This window comes from Schistocerca serialis, chromosome 9 (genome assembly GCF_023864345.2).
Source record: "Schistocerca serialis cubense isolate TAMUIC-IGC-003099 chromosome 9, iqSchSeri2.2, whole genome shotgun sequence".
NCBI classification, from domain to species: Eukaryota; Metazoa; Arthropoda; class Insecta; order Orthoptera; family Acrididae; genus Schistocerca; species Schistocerca serialis.
This window is the reverse complement of record NC_064646.1, coordinates 54944698-54962672: the sequence shown is the minus strand read 5'-3', so window position 1 is coordinate 54962672 and position 17975 is coordinate 54944698. Positions and strand designations below refer to the sequence as shown.

The window sequence follows — 17975 nt, the reverse complement described above, 5'->3', positions numbered from 1 at the left end:
TCTAAACTTACAAATACAAATAAATGTATGATTATAAAATAACATTTTTATCTCTATGATTTCTTCTCAGTCAAAGCTCCAAACAGGCCATAAATATATACTTATAAGGAAATAAAAAGAAAAATGGACATAAAATGCTCTGGAATTTATGAGAAAATAGTGTTATTCTCCCTATGACATGTTTATAATCAAAGCCACCATCTTTATCAAAACACTTTGCACACACATAGTGAACACTTCCTGCACATGGACCACATACAAATTTCTTGCACTACACACATAAGTTCTTAGTTTTGTTTGAACTGCTACATCCTCCTGTCTGGCAGATCATCCATACCAGTACCTTACATATTTCAGTGGTCACACTGAATGTATGGACAGGCCCTTTCCTTGATTGTACATACACAGAGAGGAGCTCTTCTGCTTACCTGAAAAGATACATTTGCCACTTAATTTTCTCTCTTGTTGCCTCTCTGTAGATGATCTAGTCATTGATTCTAGAAAGGCCTGGTAGGTTGAAGAAAATGTGCATAGGCCATCTGTGGCAGCGAAACCAAACCCAACAGTGGTAAAAAAAAAAAAAAATTGCAGAATCTAACAAATAATGGAAAATCCAGGATGGAATGTAACAATATTACAAAAAGGATAGTTGCTACTCACCATATAGCAGAGATACTGACTCACAGAACAAAAAGGCAGTCACAAGTAAAGCTTGTGTGTGTGTGTGTTTCTGACAAATGCCTTGTTGGCCGAAAGCTTGTGATAGCCTTTTTTGTTGTGCCTATCTGCGACTCAGGGTGTCTGCTATACGGTGAGTAGCCAACTAATAATAATAATAATAATAATAATAAACCCCATGGAGGCCCGGGAAAAGAATAGGCCTCCGGTATGTTCTGCCAGTCGTAAAAGGTGACGAAAAGAACAAACCACTAATAGGGCTAACCCTCCCTTTTAGTGTGATTAGTTGCTTCAGGACAGAACTAATGAAGCCTCGGACAAGCGCTGTCATGGTTGGGGACGATGCTTGAACCCTATGCCCGTACACAATGGTAACGACGCTGCTAGCCACACGAAAAATGATTTAAATCCAAATAGAGGTGTTTTGCAGGATATGCTTCCTGCAAAAACTCTAGAAGGAAAACAAAGACAGAGGATGAGATGGTCTGATGAAGTTAACCAACAGCTCATGTTCTGTTATTACCAAGCAACAAATGTAGGAACCAACACAAATGGATACAGATCACAAGTACACACAATATTTATCACCAGATACCCAGAATTAAAATTTTTAACAGAACAACGACTAGCTGATCAGATCTGTGTAATAATCAAAAATAACAGGATACCCCAGTCAGAATTAGAAAACATCAAACAACAAGCATAACACATACTGGAAAAAAATAATGTGCAATCAGAAGAAGACGAAAATACAGTAATGGACTCAAACATCCCAGAGCAAACAAAAAAAGAACAACACGCATCAATTAAACAATCAGAGGAAAACAAAATCTTAAGACAGCCACCAGAACAAGCACAAATAGAACATGAAGTGACACACATGTTAGATATAGAAGAAAAATTTCAGCTAACATATACAGAATACAAAGACACACATACAGACATTGGACCATTCTTGCATAGACCACCAAATAACCCACAAGTTGAAACAACAATAACAACTATCAACACAATCACACACAACAAAATAAATGAAAATACAACTATGGAAGAGTTACAACTACAGGTTTATACAGGAGCACTCACTACACTAAATATACACACTAGGCAGAGATCAGAACAAACCAACACACAGAAGAAACCCACAAAACCAGCATGGCAACACAGGCTACAGATCAGAATAGAAAAACTGAGAAAAGACATTGGACAGCTAACACAATTTATAAGAAATGAAATATCAAACAAAAAACGAAAAAGGTTACGTAAAATCTCACAACAAGAAGCGATAGAGCAATTAGATGAAAAGAAGCAGAAATTACAAGCATAGGCCAAACGACTTAGAAGATACAAAAAAAGTGAAAATAGAAGGAAAGAAAACCAAACATTCAACAAAAACCAAAATAAATTTTATCAGACAATAGATAACACACACATTAAAATAGACAACCCACCAAACATAACAGACATGGAACACTTCTGGAGCAAAATATGGTCAAACCCAGTGCAACATAACAGGCATGCACGGTGGATACAAGCAGAAACAGAGACATACAAGATGATACCACAAATGCCTGAAGTGATAATTTTGCAACATCAAGTCACCCAAGCAATTAATTCTACTCACAATTGGAAAGCCCCTGGAAAAGATAAAATAACAAATTACTGGCTAAAGAAGTTCACCTCACACATTCACATCTCACTAAATTAGAAACTCTTTGCCTTTACAAATGTCGGCTTGTGTCTGTGTATGTGCGGATGGATATGTGTGTGTGTGTGTGTGCGAGTGTATACCTGTCCCTAAGGTAAGTCTTTCCGCTCCCAGGATTGGAATGACTCCTTACCCTCTCCCTTAAAACCCACATCCTTTCGTCTTTCCCACTCCTTCCCTCTTTCCTGATGAAGCAACCGTTTGTTGTGAAAGCTTGAATTTCGTGTGTATGTTTGTGTTTCTTTGTGTGTCTATCGACCTGCCAGCACTTTCGTTCGGTAAGTCACATCATCTTTGTTTTTAGATATACATTATTTAACAATTACATTGCAGATCCATGCACATTCCCTGATACACTTACACAAGGAATAACTTATCTGAAACCTAAAGATCAAGCAGACACAGCAAACCCAGCAAAATATCACCCCATGACATGCCTACCAACAATATACAAAATATTAACTTCAGTCATTACACAGAAATTATTGACACATACAACACAGAACAAAATTATAAATGAAGAACAAAAAGGCTGTTGCAAAGGAGCACGAGGATGTAAAGAGCAACTGATAATAGATGCAGAGGTGACATATCAAGCTAAAACTAAACAAAGTTCACTACACTACGCATACATTGATTACCGAAAAGCTTTTGACAGTGTACCCCACTCATGGTTACTACAAATATTGGAAATATACAAAGTAGATCCTAAATTGATACAGTTTCTAAACATAGTAATGCAAAAATGGAAACCCACACTTAATATCCAAACAAATTCAAATAATATCACATCACAGCCAATACAGATTAAGTGCGGAATATACCAAGGAGACTCATTAAATCCTTTCTGGTTCTGCCTTGCTCTGAACCCACTATACAACATGCTAAATAATACAAATTATGGATACAATATTACAGGAACATACCAACACAAAATCACACATTTGCTATACATGGATGATCTAAAACTACTGGCAGCAACAAATCAACAACTCAACCAATTACTAAAGATAAGAGAAGTATTCAGCAATGATATAAATATGGCATTTGGAACAGACAAATGTAAGAAAAATAGCATAGTCAAGGGAAAATACACTAAACAAGAAGATTATATATTGGATAACCACAGCGATTGCATAGAAGCGATGGAAAAAACAGGTGCCTATAAATATCTAGGATACAGACAAAAAATAGGAATAGATAATACAAATATTAAAGAAGAACTAAAAGAAAAATATAGACAAAGACTAACAAAAATACTGAAAACAGAATTGACAGCAAGAAATGAGACAAAAGCTATAAATACTTATGCTATACCAATATTTACCTACTCATTTGGAGTAGTGAAATGGAGTAACACAGACCTAGAAGCACTCAATACACTTACACGATCACAATGCCACAAATATAGAATACATCACATACATTCAGAAACAGAAAGATTCACATTAAGCAAAAAGGAAGGCGGAAGGAAATTTATCGACATAAAAAACCTACATTATGAACAGGTAGACAATTTAAGAAAATTCTTTGTAGAACGAGCAGAAACTAGCAAAATACACAAAGCAATCATTCATATAAATACATCGGCTACACCATTGCAATTTCATAACCACTTCTACAACCCTTTAGATCACATAACATCAACAGATACGAAGAAAGTAAATTGGAAAAAGAAAACACTACATGGCAAGCACTCATATCATCTAACACAGCCACACATTGATCAAGATGCATCCAACACATGGCTAAGAAACGGCAATATATACAGTGAGATGGAAGGATTCATGATTGCAATACAGGATCAAACTATAAACACCAGATATTACTGCAAGCATATTATTAAAGATCCCAATACCACAACAGATAAATACAGACTTTGCAAACAACAAATAGAAACAGTAGATCACTTCACAAGCGGATGTACAATACTAGCAAATACAGAATACCCCAGAAGACATGAGAATGTAGCAAAAATAATACATCAACAACTTGCCTTACAACTAATAAACTAATAAAACAACACATTCCCACATACAAGTATGCACCACAAAATGTACTGGAGAATGATGAATAGAAATTATACTGGAACAGAACCATTATAACACATAAAACAACACCACATAACAAACCTGACATCATACTCACCAATAAAAAGAAGAAATTAGCACAACTAATCGAAATATCCATACCCAATACAATAAATATACAGAAGAAAACAGGAGAAAAAATTGAAAAATACATCCATCTGGCTGAGGAAGTCAAGGACATGTGGCATCAGGATAAAGTTGACATTATACCAATTATACTATCAACTATAGGAGTCATACCACGCAATATCCACCAGTACATCAACGCAATAGAGCTACATCCAAACTTATATATACAACTACAGAAATCTGTAATTATTGATACATGTTCAATTACACGAAAGTTCCTAAATGCAATGTAACATACACCGTACAGTTAAAAGGAAGTCACACTTGATCAAGGTCCGCGTCATTTTCCATTTCTAACTAGACATAACATCTGAGAAAGGGAAGAAATAATAATAATAATGATAATAATAATAATAATAATAGTAATAATAGCTTTATTCAACATCGAATGGTACACTGCACATGTACAAAGAAACAGTAATGATTAAAGTTATTTGTACAATACACAAGACACATTCTTCTGAATACGTCAATAATTTACAACAAAATTACAATAAGATGTTTATTGATTTCTATTGAGATAATTTCACAAAGCATTTGTTGTTCTTCATATAAGTATTCTATTCTTCTAATGTGCAGAAAGAGTGTTTTACTAAAAATTTCTTAAGCTGATGTTTCAGTTTAATTGTAGAAATAGCCATGACTGCACTAGGCAGTGCATTAGCTAATTTTATACCTGCATACTGAGGCCCCTTTTCGTAAAGTGCTGTTATTTGGCTACCAATGTAAAACCTTTCTTTATTTCTAGCATTGTACTGGTGGAAATCTGAATAAGTGTTTGGGTGCAGTCTTTTCACAAGCAATATGGCTTTTATAATGTATGTGTTTGAGGGAATATGGAATAGTTGTAGGTAAACAACTAGAATTCTCTCAGATACAGATTTATCCACACTTAGCTTCTACACAGATACAAGTCCGGAGGCTAACTGCCGTTAGCGTCCAACATCCTGCCCAAAGCCCTCTCCTCCAAGATAGCACACTTACGCACAGAACAAATATCAATATTTATGGCGCTCTATGCCACATGCCCCCCGCAGTATGGAATACGTCCCTGTGAATGGGGGGGGGGGGGGGGGGAGGGGTGAGAAGTTAGGAAGGTAACACACAGTTCTTCTGCATCAGGCGGAAGTGGTCGACTGGTAGGAGAATGGGCGGTGAAACCCGGTACGTCAATGGTGAAGTCAGCAAGCGACGCCGGCGGCTGAAGACGACGTCCCGTCCTGGAGTGGAGGTGTAGCACTTCGTCAGTCAGCAGGCGGAGAATCACCTTGCCAGAAGGCCTAACAAAGGCACGCAAATTGCCACATGCAGCACTTCTGCTCAATTTAAAGCGGCGCACCACACGAGATTCTGCACTTCCTCCCTCAATATTGTGACACGCGAGTACCACACACACCGTATCATCATCTACGACAACAGATAACAGATGATTTATGTATGTCATCAGGGTGCATATGTGTTGTGAATTCTTGGATGGCAATTGTACAAGCAATGGTAGGGAGGCACGGAGGTGTGGGAAAGCCATGGCAGGGCGAAGCATCTGCTAAGAGGGGGGTGGCAGGTGCACTGGACTGCGCAGGAGACAACCTCGGGATATCAGCTGACAGACGAGGGAGTGTGACCGAAGGCAACGAGGACCCAGCCCGGATTGAACGGCGCGACAAAGAGCTGTCACACGAAGATGGTAACACAATGGTAGAATCCGAGTGGTTAGCAGTTCGACTGTGAGGGCTGTGAGGAGTGAAGCCCCGAAAAGATTGGCCACCCGAATTAGATGAACGCGGAGAAGGAGCAGTGCTCGGCAGAGAAGCACGCTGTGGAGAATCAATACCTGAATGCATGGTATGGGAAGATGGATGGCCGCTCAAAGCAGGAGTGGGAGAAATAGGGGCAGAATCAGGGAGGTTCACCTGAGGCTCAATGGAAGCTGGTTTCACTCGGTTGAGTGAGACCGTGATTACGGAGTATTTTATGAGGAGATCCATGTTATTCTCAGAGCGTTTGACGACCTTGTAAGGACCTGTGTAGGGCGACTGAAGCGGTGCTTTGACTGAGTCGTCTCTGAGAAACACATACTCACAAGAGTCTAGCGTGCGCGGTACGTACACGCGCGGAGATGTATGAGCAGCCAGAGGTGGCGGCTGAATTTTGCTGCAATGCAAGCGCACCCGCTCGAGAAGTGAAGGGAGTTCAGAGGGCTGTGGAAGTGGGGTCAGAGTGACTAATTCTCCAGGCAAAACCAGAGGTTGGCCATACACAAACTCGGCTACGGAACCCTTGAGGTCTTCCTTGAAAGTCGCACGAAGGCCAAGAAGCACAAAGGGCAGTGCCTCTGTCCATAGTGAGTCATGGCAACGCAGGGCAGACTTTAAGGTGTGATGCCATCGGTCAACAAGCCCATTGCTTTGGGGGTGGTATGCAGAAGTATGAATTTTGACAATACCACACATTTTACATAAGTCAGAGAAAACTGAAGACTCGAATTGTCGCCCCTGGTCAGTGGTGAGGTAAACAGGTGAGCCAAATCTAGAGATCCACGAATCTAAGAATGCTCGACTTACTGTCTCAGAGGTAATGTTCAGAATAGGCACAGCCTCAGCCCACCGAGTCATCCTGTCAATAGCTGTAAACAAGTAACGGAAACCCTCGGAGGGGGGCAAAGGGCCTACGAGGTCGACATGAAAATGGTGAAACCGGCCTGGCGGTTGGGCAAAACAGCCAAGGGGTGTAGAAGTGTGCCCGGAAACTTTGTTCTGTTGACACACCATGCATACCCTTGCCCAAGACTGACAGTCAAGGCGCATGTCTCTCCAGACAAACCGTTCAGCTACAAGACGGGTGGAAGCTTTGACACCGAGGTGTGCTAATGTGTGTAGTTTGTCAAAGACCTGACGTTGAAGGGGCTTAGGAATGAATGCCCGCAATGTACCAGTCGATTCATCACACCATACTAAGTCAGATATGCCAGGGAAAGTAGAGCCTACCGGTTGGAGAGAGGAGCTGCGGTCTGAAATTAACTGCATGGTATCGGGGTCTGCCGATTGCAACCAAGGTAGGTCCGTTAAGTCAATTAAGGTTGTGACAGCACCAACACACGAGAGAAAATCAGCGACCACATTGTCTGCTCCTCGGATGTAGCGAATGTCATTTGTAAATTGCAAGATGTAATCGATGTGACGAAAGCGTCGTGAGGGCAGATCAGCCGCAGGATTTTTTATGGCAGGAACCAACGGCTTGTGATCAGTGAGCACATAGAAATCTCGTCCCTCAACATCAGTTCTGAAGTGTCTTATGGCCTCGTAAACTGCAAGTAATTCTCTGTCGAATGCTGAGTATTTCTTCTGCGCGTTGTTTAGCTTTTTTGAGAAAAACTGCAGGGGGGTCGTAACATCATTGTATGTCTGACTCAGTACTGCGCCGATAGCATTGTCACTAGCATCAGTAGTGATAAACATTGTGGCATCCACCCGTGGGTGAGCAATAGTGACAGCAGAGGCCAACAACTGTTTGAGTTCATTAAATGCCTTGTCTATGTCTGGTGTCCATGGTACCTGGCGGATGCCAGAAGTTTGTGGGCCAGCGAGAGCATCTGTGAGAGGAGCCTGCACCACAGAAGTGACTGGCAAATGTTTCCGGTAATAATTAACTGTCCGATGAACCTGCATAATTCCCTATAGGTCTGAGGGCGTAGCATCTCCAGAACAGACTTGATCTTGTCCTGTGGTGGTGTCAGACCGTCCGATGACACAACATAACTTAGGAATGTGACGGATGACTGGTGCAATTGAGTCTTTTTATTGTTCAGTTCAATACCAGCGGCTGCTAAAAAATCTGTCATGACTTGAACACGCTCCTCACTCTGTTCCAAAGTAGAAGCAAAAACCAATATGTTGTCCATGTATACGAAACAAAAGTCTAGATGGGATAAAATTTGATTGATAAAACGCTGCCATGTTTGGGGGCCTTTTTCAACCCAAACGGCATAAATTTGTATTGGAACAGCCCGAAGGGAGTGGTTATGGCAGTCTTTTCAATATCTTCCAGAGCCATAGGAATCTGATGAAATGCGTTCTTACAGTCCAAAACAGAGAAGTACTTTGCACCCGCGAGCGCATGATTGAAGTCTGCAATGTGTGGGACCAGATATTTATCAATGATGGTGCGGGCATTTAAACGCCTATAGTCTCCAGCAACCGGGAGAAGGTTCAATTATTCCCTTTTGTAACAGATCGTCCAATTGTTCTTTTGCTATTTTCATAAATTCCGGCTTGAGGCGGCGTGGGCGTTGCGATATGGGCGGCCCATCGGTTAGACGCAACCAATGAACTGTGTCATTAGTGACTACTGCAATACGTGGCACGGCACGACAGTTAGATGTCCGTGAAGCAGAGCAGGCAGTGGCGGATGGGCCAAGCTGTGGCGCTGAGGCAACGAAGTACAGGTGTGCCACCCGCTCGTAGGCTGCATAAAGGCCGTACACGTGGTAACATGGGCGAGGTTGGTACACTGGTTCTTGGTAGCAGGCCATGCCGCTACGAGCGCTGTAGGCACGAGTGGGTGTGGCCGGACAGCAGATGGCCGTAGTTCATTGCCCCGAGCTTGGCAAGTTAATTGCCCATTCGGAACGCAAGTAGCATGCGCACTCGGGCATACCCTATCAGTACAAAAGGGGGTGCTGACACAGTTTACAGAGTTCACAACATTGTTGTTAACGTGCACGGGCATGGGAACACCCGATTGGCATGGACTGACCTTGTCTGTAGCCGACGAGTCGTCTGCTTGTAGTGCCGTGAGGCGTTGTTGTGTGGAGGCCAACTCGTGGTGTATGTCGCTGAGATGCAGCAGCATTTCCATACGTTCCATCCGCAACTTCAAAGACTTGGCACACTCCACTAGCCACTTGTTTGTGCAAGATTGCAGCTCTAAGGATAGATTGACACACTTCTTAGCACAACACACATGTTTGGTGTTAGCCGAACTGTCACTCGGAGAAGCGAAAGGAATATGTTTGTTAAGGGAGGGGTAAAACACAGTATTTTGCACAAAATCTAGTGACAACTGATAGTGCTTGGGGAAATCAATTCCGAGAATAGGTTCTTCAATTGTTGACACTAGAAACGTCCACTCCAGCTTTCACTCGGGCGAAAGTTTCACTGTATACAAAGTGGAACCCAAACACTGTAGGGTAGACAAGTTCACTGCACAAAGTACTGTTTTGTGTGGTTGCACTTTATTGGTTGCTAGGTGAACTGGCAGCAAAGAGACGTCTGCACCAGTGTCTACCAGAAAACATACACCTGATCGTAAATCGCGAACATAGACTCGACCACACTTACTGTTATTGTCCGAAACGGAGTGCAACGTAGGATGGTGCCTGTTTTTTACATCACAGGAGGTGGCACCGTAGCCTACCTGCAGTTGGAGTTTGGGTAAGAACACAGTGACTGGCATTTGCGAGCTTGCTCCCCGAATCTCGCATGGAAGAAACAGTAAGGTTGGGCGGGCCTGTGCTCCTGTGGGTAGTTGCTAGGTGATGGAGTATGTGCCCCAGACTCTTCCACAGAGGCCGATGCAATGTTGTTGTGGGGAGTTGAAGGTGCAGGCAGGGCGGCTAGTTTAAAAAACTTGTTATTAACAGCACCAGACAAGGGCGTGGTGTCAGAAAGCGTCTTAGTGCGGTCACGTCCAGAATGCAGTGCACAGAACTCATGTTGCCTGGCGGAGTATGCTCTGTCGGCGGCGAGTAAACATTCATTTACTGGCCTATCTTCATATGCAGAGATTGCAGTCTGGACAGGCAAAGGCAGCTTTTCTGTCCAGATTTCTGTGAGCGTATCATCAGGCATAACTTGCTCATCGACGAGAAGACGGATGCACTGCCACAGCTGGGACGGAGACCTGTTGCCGAGACGCTGTTCGTAGATGAGCTGTCGCACATTTTCTCTCCTGGTTTTAGAGACGCGCTCCAATATCGTCTGTTTCGCCACAGCATACTTTCCTGCTAAGGGGGGTGCTTTGACCAGATCGTAAATTAAATCGACGCGGTCGTGAAGATGGTTCATGAGGCAGGCGAAGCGTGCGTCATCGTCCAAAGTACAGACATTGAATGTATGCTCAACCAGGTTAAACCAGAACTCCGGGTGAGCGGGTTTGAAGTCTGGTAATTTTGGCAGATTCGGCACTGCAGTCACTGCGGAGGTGCGCCCTTTACTTTGGATGGAAGTAGAGCATGCAGAAGATTGCGAGTCTGAATTATTGGCATCCTGTAATGCAAGAATCGCGAAATTCACTTGACGCGGTGGGGAGTTGGGGGGGGGGGGGGGGCGGCTGAGAAGCGACGGACGCTTGAACGGTGTGAGGATCGTAGTCAAAATGTGCATTCTCATTGATGTGGTAGCTCGGAGAGAAGCCACAAGTGCCTAAGTACGCCGGTGAATGTCTGTTATGCACACAGTATTCACTCGATCGTGAGTGGTGGGTCTGGTAGTAGATGTCGGAGTAATTACTGTCCAGCACAGAATTGTTGACTTGATTAGAAGCAACACAAGGATCCCACACACGTCCACTAGGATGCACACTCGGTGTGATATTTGCTGTTTGGAGAGCATTGAACACCTGTTGACTAACCGGCGCAGAAGGATACACACGTGGCGGGAACTGATTTGAGTTTGAATTTACTACTGGATTTTCCAAAGTAGCAAAACCTCGCTCGACGCCATGAACTGTATTGAATTGTGTGTTCGACACAGGAGTAGGAATGTCCCAACCAACACTCTGTGGAGAACACGTGGGAAGGTCCAGGCTAACAAAGCCAGAGTCCACGACCATTGGCAGTTGGAAGAAACTGGCGGCACTCGATGAATTCCACTGCATGTTCTGGCTGAAGGATTCCAAAGATTCTTGTGGCATGTCCACTACAATCGCAGGAGTGCTGGAGAGATGTTGCTGGAATCCGGGTGGCAGTGAATGCTGAAAGGCCATTGTCTGGAGCTGAACAAAGGCCCTCGCGATCGCGGAGAAACCCGACGTGGTAGGCACGTAAATAACCTTCGGGCGGTAACTTGGACGCGTATTACACAAAAACGGCGTCACCAGTGAGGGAATATGGAATAGTTGTAGGTAAACAACTAGAATTCTCTCAGATACAGATTTATTCACACTTAGCTTCTACACAGATACAAGTCCAGAGGCTAACTGCTGTTAGCGTCCAACATCCTGCCCAAAGCCCTCTCCTCCAAGATAGCACACTTACTCACAGAACAAAAATCGATATTTATGGCGCTCTTTGCCACATGTTTATAACAGTTAACACCTCTGTTTTTGGAAACAAGTTGTGACAAGATTCATTCCCTATATTTTGCGCCACAGATTCTCACACTCCTTTTTTGAAGAATGAGTAGCTTATCTAGATTATCTTTGGTTGTTGCCCCCCAAATTTCAATACCGTAGTTCAAGTGAGAGGAGAAAAGAGCATGGTATGCAGTTTTTAGGACTACTGTGTCTCTACAGAAGTTGCTAATAGTACTGATTGCAAATATATTTTTTGACAACTTAGTTGCTAGGGAGTCAATATGTGTGTCCCATTTCAGGTTGCTTTGGATTGTTACGCCAAGGAATTTTACACTAGATTCTTTCTTTACCAATTCATTGCACATGTATAATTTAATTTCATTATTCAAACTACTTTCGTTAAACTGCATCAAACATGTTTTACTGGTGCTTACATTTAAGTGGCTTTCATTAATAAACTGAACAATTTCTTTTGTAATATTATTATGCTCGGCCTCTAGTTCATTACACAATTCCTTTTTACATACAATGGATGTATCATCAGCATACAGAACAATTTTGGAACTTATAGTACAGTATTTAATATCATTTACATAGATCAAGAACAGAAGGGGGCCCAACACTGAGCCCTGGGGCACGCCATATTTTATGCAAGTGATCTCTGATTTGTAGACACCACTTCCTGTTTTAAATAGAACAAACTGTTTTCTATTGCCCATATAACACTTTATTAGGTCATAAGCAGCCCCTCTAATGCCCATGTTCCGTAGCTTGTCTAATAGGATGTCAACGTTCACACAATCAAAGGGTTTTTCCAGGTCTGGGTATACACCTGCCACATGTTCCTTGCTTTTGATACCCCCTAACACCTCTTCAACTAGTTGAGCAGCTGCAGTGCTAGTTGATTTACCTTTTAGGAATCCATTTTGATTTTCGAACATCAGGTTGTGTTTGTTAAGAAAGTTTGTAATCCTGTTGTATATAACTTTCTCAACTAATTTAGAAAAGACAGGAAGGATTGAGACTGGTCTGTAGTTTTCTATTTTGTTGTCACCTTTCTTAGAAATGGGTGTCACCTGTGCTATTTTTAGTCTGGAAAGGTGCCTGATTCTATTATATTGTTGACTGCTACAGACAGAGGTACAGAGACATTTTGGCAACAGGCTTTTAAAACATTAATATTTAGGCCATAATGCCCAGCTGAATTAGGGGGTTTTAGAGAGATAGTGATGCCCATTATTTCTGCACAGTTTGTGGGGGCTATATATATACTATGGTCACATGTATTACCTTTAAAACTGTAGTGCATGTTTTTATGTTTGTCATTTATGGCTTCCCCTACAGAAGAAAAATATTCATTAAAAATATTTGCAATTTCCAGTTGGTCTTTCATGAGCATACCATTGTTGTTAACAGTAAAGTCCATACAGGATTTGTCATTGCAGGTTCTAAAACTTTTTATGACTGCCCAGACGCCAGCAGTTATGTTGTATGAGTTTTGAAGCTTATTTGCAACATAGTTGCTCCTGGTCTGTGTGAGTAAGTACTTATAGTGTGCTTGATATATTTTGAAGGATTCCTTTAGCTCAGGAATCTCTCTATTGTTCAGCATTGCACTGTGGAGTAGTTCTAATTTTTCCCTCTCTTCAGTGACATTACTATTTACCCAAACATTTTTGTTTATATTTTTTCATACTACTGTTACAATGCAGAACCCTCTAAACTTCCTAGATACAAGGGTGGGGGAGTTAACACTAATACCATAGGAGGTCCTAAAATAGAAAAAGAAAAACAAACATTAGCCAAATACTGAATAGTTAGTGCTGTTGTGGTGTACCATTGCATACCATCACAAATCAAGCACTAAACTAATGTATGTCCACTGTTCCACTAAACAAAGTAAAATGGAAAGGGAAAGAGGGAATGAGATCACAGAAATGAAATGAAATCAGCCAAGTTGAAGTAAAACTCCATTATTTTCCCTTTAGAAACATAAAACCTGAAAAATGTCACACAGGCGAAAATGACCACCTGCAGTCCTTTAAGATAAAAAGTTTTAAAATTCATTCAGTTTTCGTAATAGATGTTTATATTGTACAGAAATCATAAACCATCAAAGTACATTAAAAGTCATGAATTATAACCCCCTGTTGAACAATACTCACCGGTCAGATTGAGCAGTGTATTCCCTCCTATGTGAGCCAGCCACCAACCAGCACTCCTCTAGCCACCTAGTAAAACCGTGCCCCTACTCCAATCCTGCTCCCAATCTGGGGCCCCAAGAGCCATTCTCTTGCAGTTGACCCAGATGCAAGAACTGACTGACACACCCACCCACCATCTCCTACCACAGTTCAGTCACAGGTATTTCCTACCGTATAAAAGACGGAGCCACGTGTGAAAGCAGTCATGTTACATGTCAGCTATGCTGCAGTAACAAGTACTGTGCAGCCTTCTGTATGGGCATGACAAGTAACCAACTGTCTACTCACCTGAATGGCCACCACCAAACTGCAGCAAACTGCAAACTTGACTATCCTGTTGCCAAAGATGTTGCGGACCATAGCAAAAGCAACTGCTTCACTAAACAAGCCATTTGGATATTCCCTTCCAGTACTAGTTTCTCTGAACTTCACTGGTGGAAATTTAGTCTCTCACAATCCTCCTGGCCTAAACTCTGCTAACTTGTTTCTCACTGCATCACCTTACTTCTTCTCTTCTCTCTCACTCTTTTCTTCCCCTCTTCCTTTCTCTCTTTCCTCCCTGTCTCCTCTTTCATCTACACCTTGTTCTCCTTTGCTCGCTCCCCTTCTCCTCCCCCTCTCCCTTTCTGTATTTATATGCACAGCCCTCTGAACTCCTTTCACCTTCTTGTGCAGTCATGAGTTATCTGTTGAAAGACCTGCCTCACACTATTCTACTACCCACTCCTCACCTTGTGCATGTTTCTCCACTCTGTCACCTCCAGCATCTACCCAGGTAATTGTTCTCAATAACTAGTAATCAACAGTCAGTCTCACTGAGGCTTCAAGTGTGTGCATTTGAGTGGCTGTGTGGTTTTACATGTGAATGTGTATAGTTTTTCTAGAGAAAGAGCAAGAGCTTGAAGACTAGAATGAATATTGTTTTTTGTTGCATGTTTCTATGAGCCACACATCAGTCAGATATAGGTGAGTGGTTGAATAAATGAATATGAATTTTTCCACTGTCATTTCTATACATTGACTCTTTCATAACACTTGTCTAAAAAGAACAGCTGTGTTCATTATATGAATGTGCCACAAAGATATGATTGTTATATATGAGGTACAGTCACATCCACTAGTGAAATGGTTTGCATTATGCATAACACAAAATTTCAAAAGGCTTTTACAAGAACTGAATGTCATTAACAATAAACTACAGTTTTTTTAGCCTAATACTCTGCTACAAACCCATTCTTCTGCTCCTCTTTTCTCACTGATTCTGCTTACTAAGAAGTGTATGACACTTCCACATCAGTCAAAATTTTACAGTTTGGGTCCATCTAACAGGTGTTGTTCAAGAGAAAGAAATTAGGATGGGCACTAATCAAAGCAAACTAATACTGTGCAGCCAACTGACTGTTTTTGGTATGCTGGGACTACATTTAGGATGGGAGCTTGCAGAAACATTCAAGAATATACCAGAGTGTTCTAAATGAGTGACAGTCAATGATCTGATAAGTACATGTGAGTGTATAATGAAGCACAAGATATTTTGAATATTTGTTTTGAGAACTTTACATATTGTTCCTTCATTAAAAAACTCTCAAATGAAGTATATTGGCATATATGTTTATAAAGATGATTTTTTCTTCTGCTGGTGTCAAGACACATAGTTTGTAAAATTATTTCGCAATACATTGTATTTGGCCTATAGATCTTAGGGTACACATTCAAATCAAATAACATTAATTTAATTATCTCAATATATATATTTTCCTTGGAGGTCTGACTCATATAAAGTTCATAATGTGACAATTTGTAAGAGATATAATTCAGACTGGAAGTTAATGTTATGATTAATTTGTGTTCCAGTGTGCAGTTCACTGTATCTTCAGGCAGATGGGAATGGTGAGTACAGAACAATTAAAATGGTACAGGGTGAGGCAATCAAATGGACTGAGGACTGGCTGGCTTCTATGTTATGTGGTTTATGGGACTAAGGGACTTCATCTTGTGCACATGGATAAGTGGAAGTTTTAGCAGCCATGGAGTGTTGGTCAAGTACAAAACATGAGTTTGATATAAGGACATATTACAAACACTCAGATAGGTTTGTAGCTCAGCACACTTTCTGTTAAGATTTTTATTTATCCCCATGGGTTCCCGTGTCATCTTCCAATACTATCAAACCTTGGGTGAGAAAATTTCAAGACCCTGGTAGCACTACCAAAAGAAGAAGTTATAGTGTAAAAACAAGCCAAACCCAAAGAGAACTGAGGGTTTGCATGAAGCTTTATGAAGAAATCCATGAGAATCAACTAGAAAGCACAGCAGAGAACTTAGTCTCAGCCAATCAATCAGTGAGAAGGATTTTGAAAAATGGTTCAAATGGCTCTGAGCACTGTGGGACTTAGCATCTGAGGTTATCAGTCCCCTAGAACTTAGAACTACTTAAACCTAACTAACCTAAGGACATCACACACATCTGTGCCCAAGACAGGATTTGAACCTGTGACCGTACCAGTCGCACGATTCCAAACTGAAGTGCCTAGAACTGCTCGGCCACCGTGGTCAGCAAGGACTTTGAATAATGATCTCTGCTGCCATCCATACAAGGTGCAGATTATGTAAGTCCTCCAACTTCAAGATCACAATAACCACATACACTTTTGCCAAGTGGTATGAAATGTTATTGGATGAAATGAAGACAGAATCCACAATTTATGGATGAGCGACAAAGCCCTCTTTTAAGAAAAGGTGTGACAAGAAGTCACTGAAGAGGTATGCTCCCATTTTTATGTAATCCAAATATTGAATCAGAGCTATAATGAACGCTACGGTACAAAAATATGTGGAAGTCACAGGTTGAGAGTGACTACTTTTCTTAATGACACATTTTCATTTATACATCATCAGATTAATCAAAAGAATCTGCAAAGAGCCAAAATTAACACATAGTGCATAACAGTAGTTAACTGACCACCAAGAACAAACAGGAAATAACCAAAGTAAAATGTGAAAACATACCAAGGTTAAAGAAAACACATCATATATAGGTATTGAATTAAATATCTTATCCATCAGACTGTGTGAAGCTGAATCATTATGGTGACTGTGCCATTCAGGAAGACAACTATGCTACCAGGTGTCAATACTGGTGTGCAGTATTATTATAGTCCCATGAAGAATGATAAAGAGATGACCTGGAGGCTGTGTATAGTTGCAGAACAAATGTACATTAAATCAAAAACCATAAAATAACAAATGTGTTAAATACAAAAACAAATCTCATATTGTAGGTGAAGGGAGCTGTGCTGGTATAAGCTGATGCCAGCACTTCAGGCAGCAAAGATGTTGCGAGAAGAGTGATAGAGGCCAAAGACAGACTCACAAGAAATGTGCTGCCAACACCCTCTTGGCCATCAGTATTTAGATCACTGCCATGAACTGGAGGGCCAGTCAGTTCCAGTCTGTCAATGAGTTGAATTGTCAGTCGCAGCCCAGCGGGAGTCACAGTAGCAGTTAGTTCAGCCTCTAGCTCAGAGTCAGACAGAACATAGCGACCAGAGTAATGTACATAGAGGGCTTGTACTTCATCAGCAGTGAGGCCAACGTGGTCTATTACAGAGAGCTTGTACCACAACATCTGAACTATCTTGAGTTAAATAACTTTCTTTTCTTATGAATATAAAACCCAGTTAATATATGCATGCAGTTTGTTTTATAGAAAGAGGATATTGGCCGCCAACCAACATCCTCTCCTTGCTTCCCATGGTACAAGCCTACAATGACAATGAGACAACATAAAAGGAGCCAATAGGAAATCACCAGGTAAATGATGTAAGGGGGGGGGGGGGGGGCAAATATGTGGGTCAGCATGATGAACAAACTTTT

The 17975-nt window shown here is 41.5% G+C and overlaps 1 protein-coding gene across 1 annotated transcript in view; it reads left to right on the top strand.

Moving 5' to 3' along the window:
* LOC126419107 (odorant-binding protein 59a) overlaps positions 1 to 17975 on the top strand; it is a 163530-nt gene that overhangs the window by 82745 nt on the left and 62810 nt on the right. The window contains exon 4 of the mRNA XM_050086206.1: positions 15954 to 15989. Coding sequence (XP_049942163.1) covers positions 15954 to 15989 — 36 coding nt within the window. The remainder of the gene's footprint in view (positions 1 to 15953; positions 15990 to 17975) is intronic.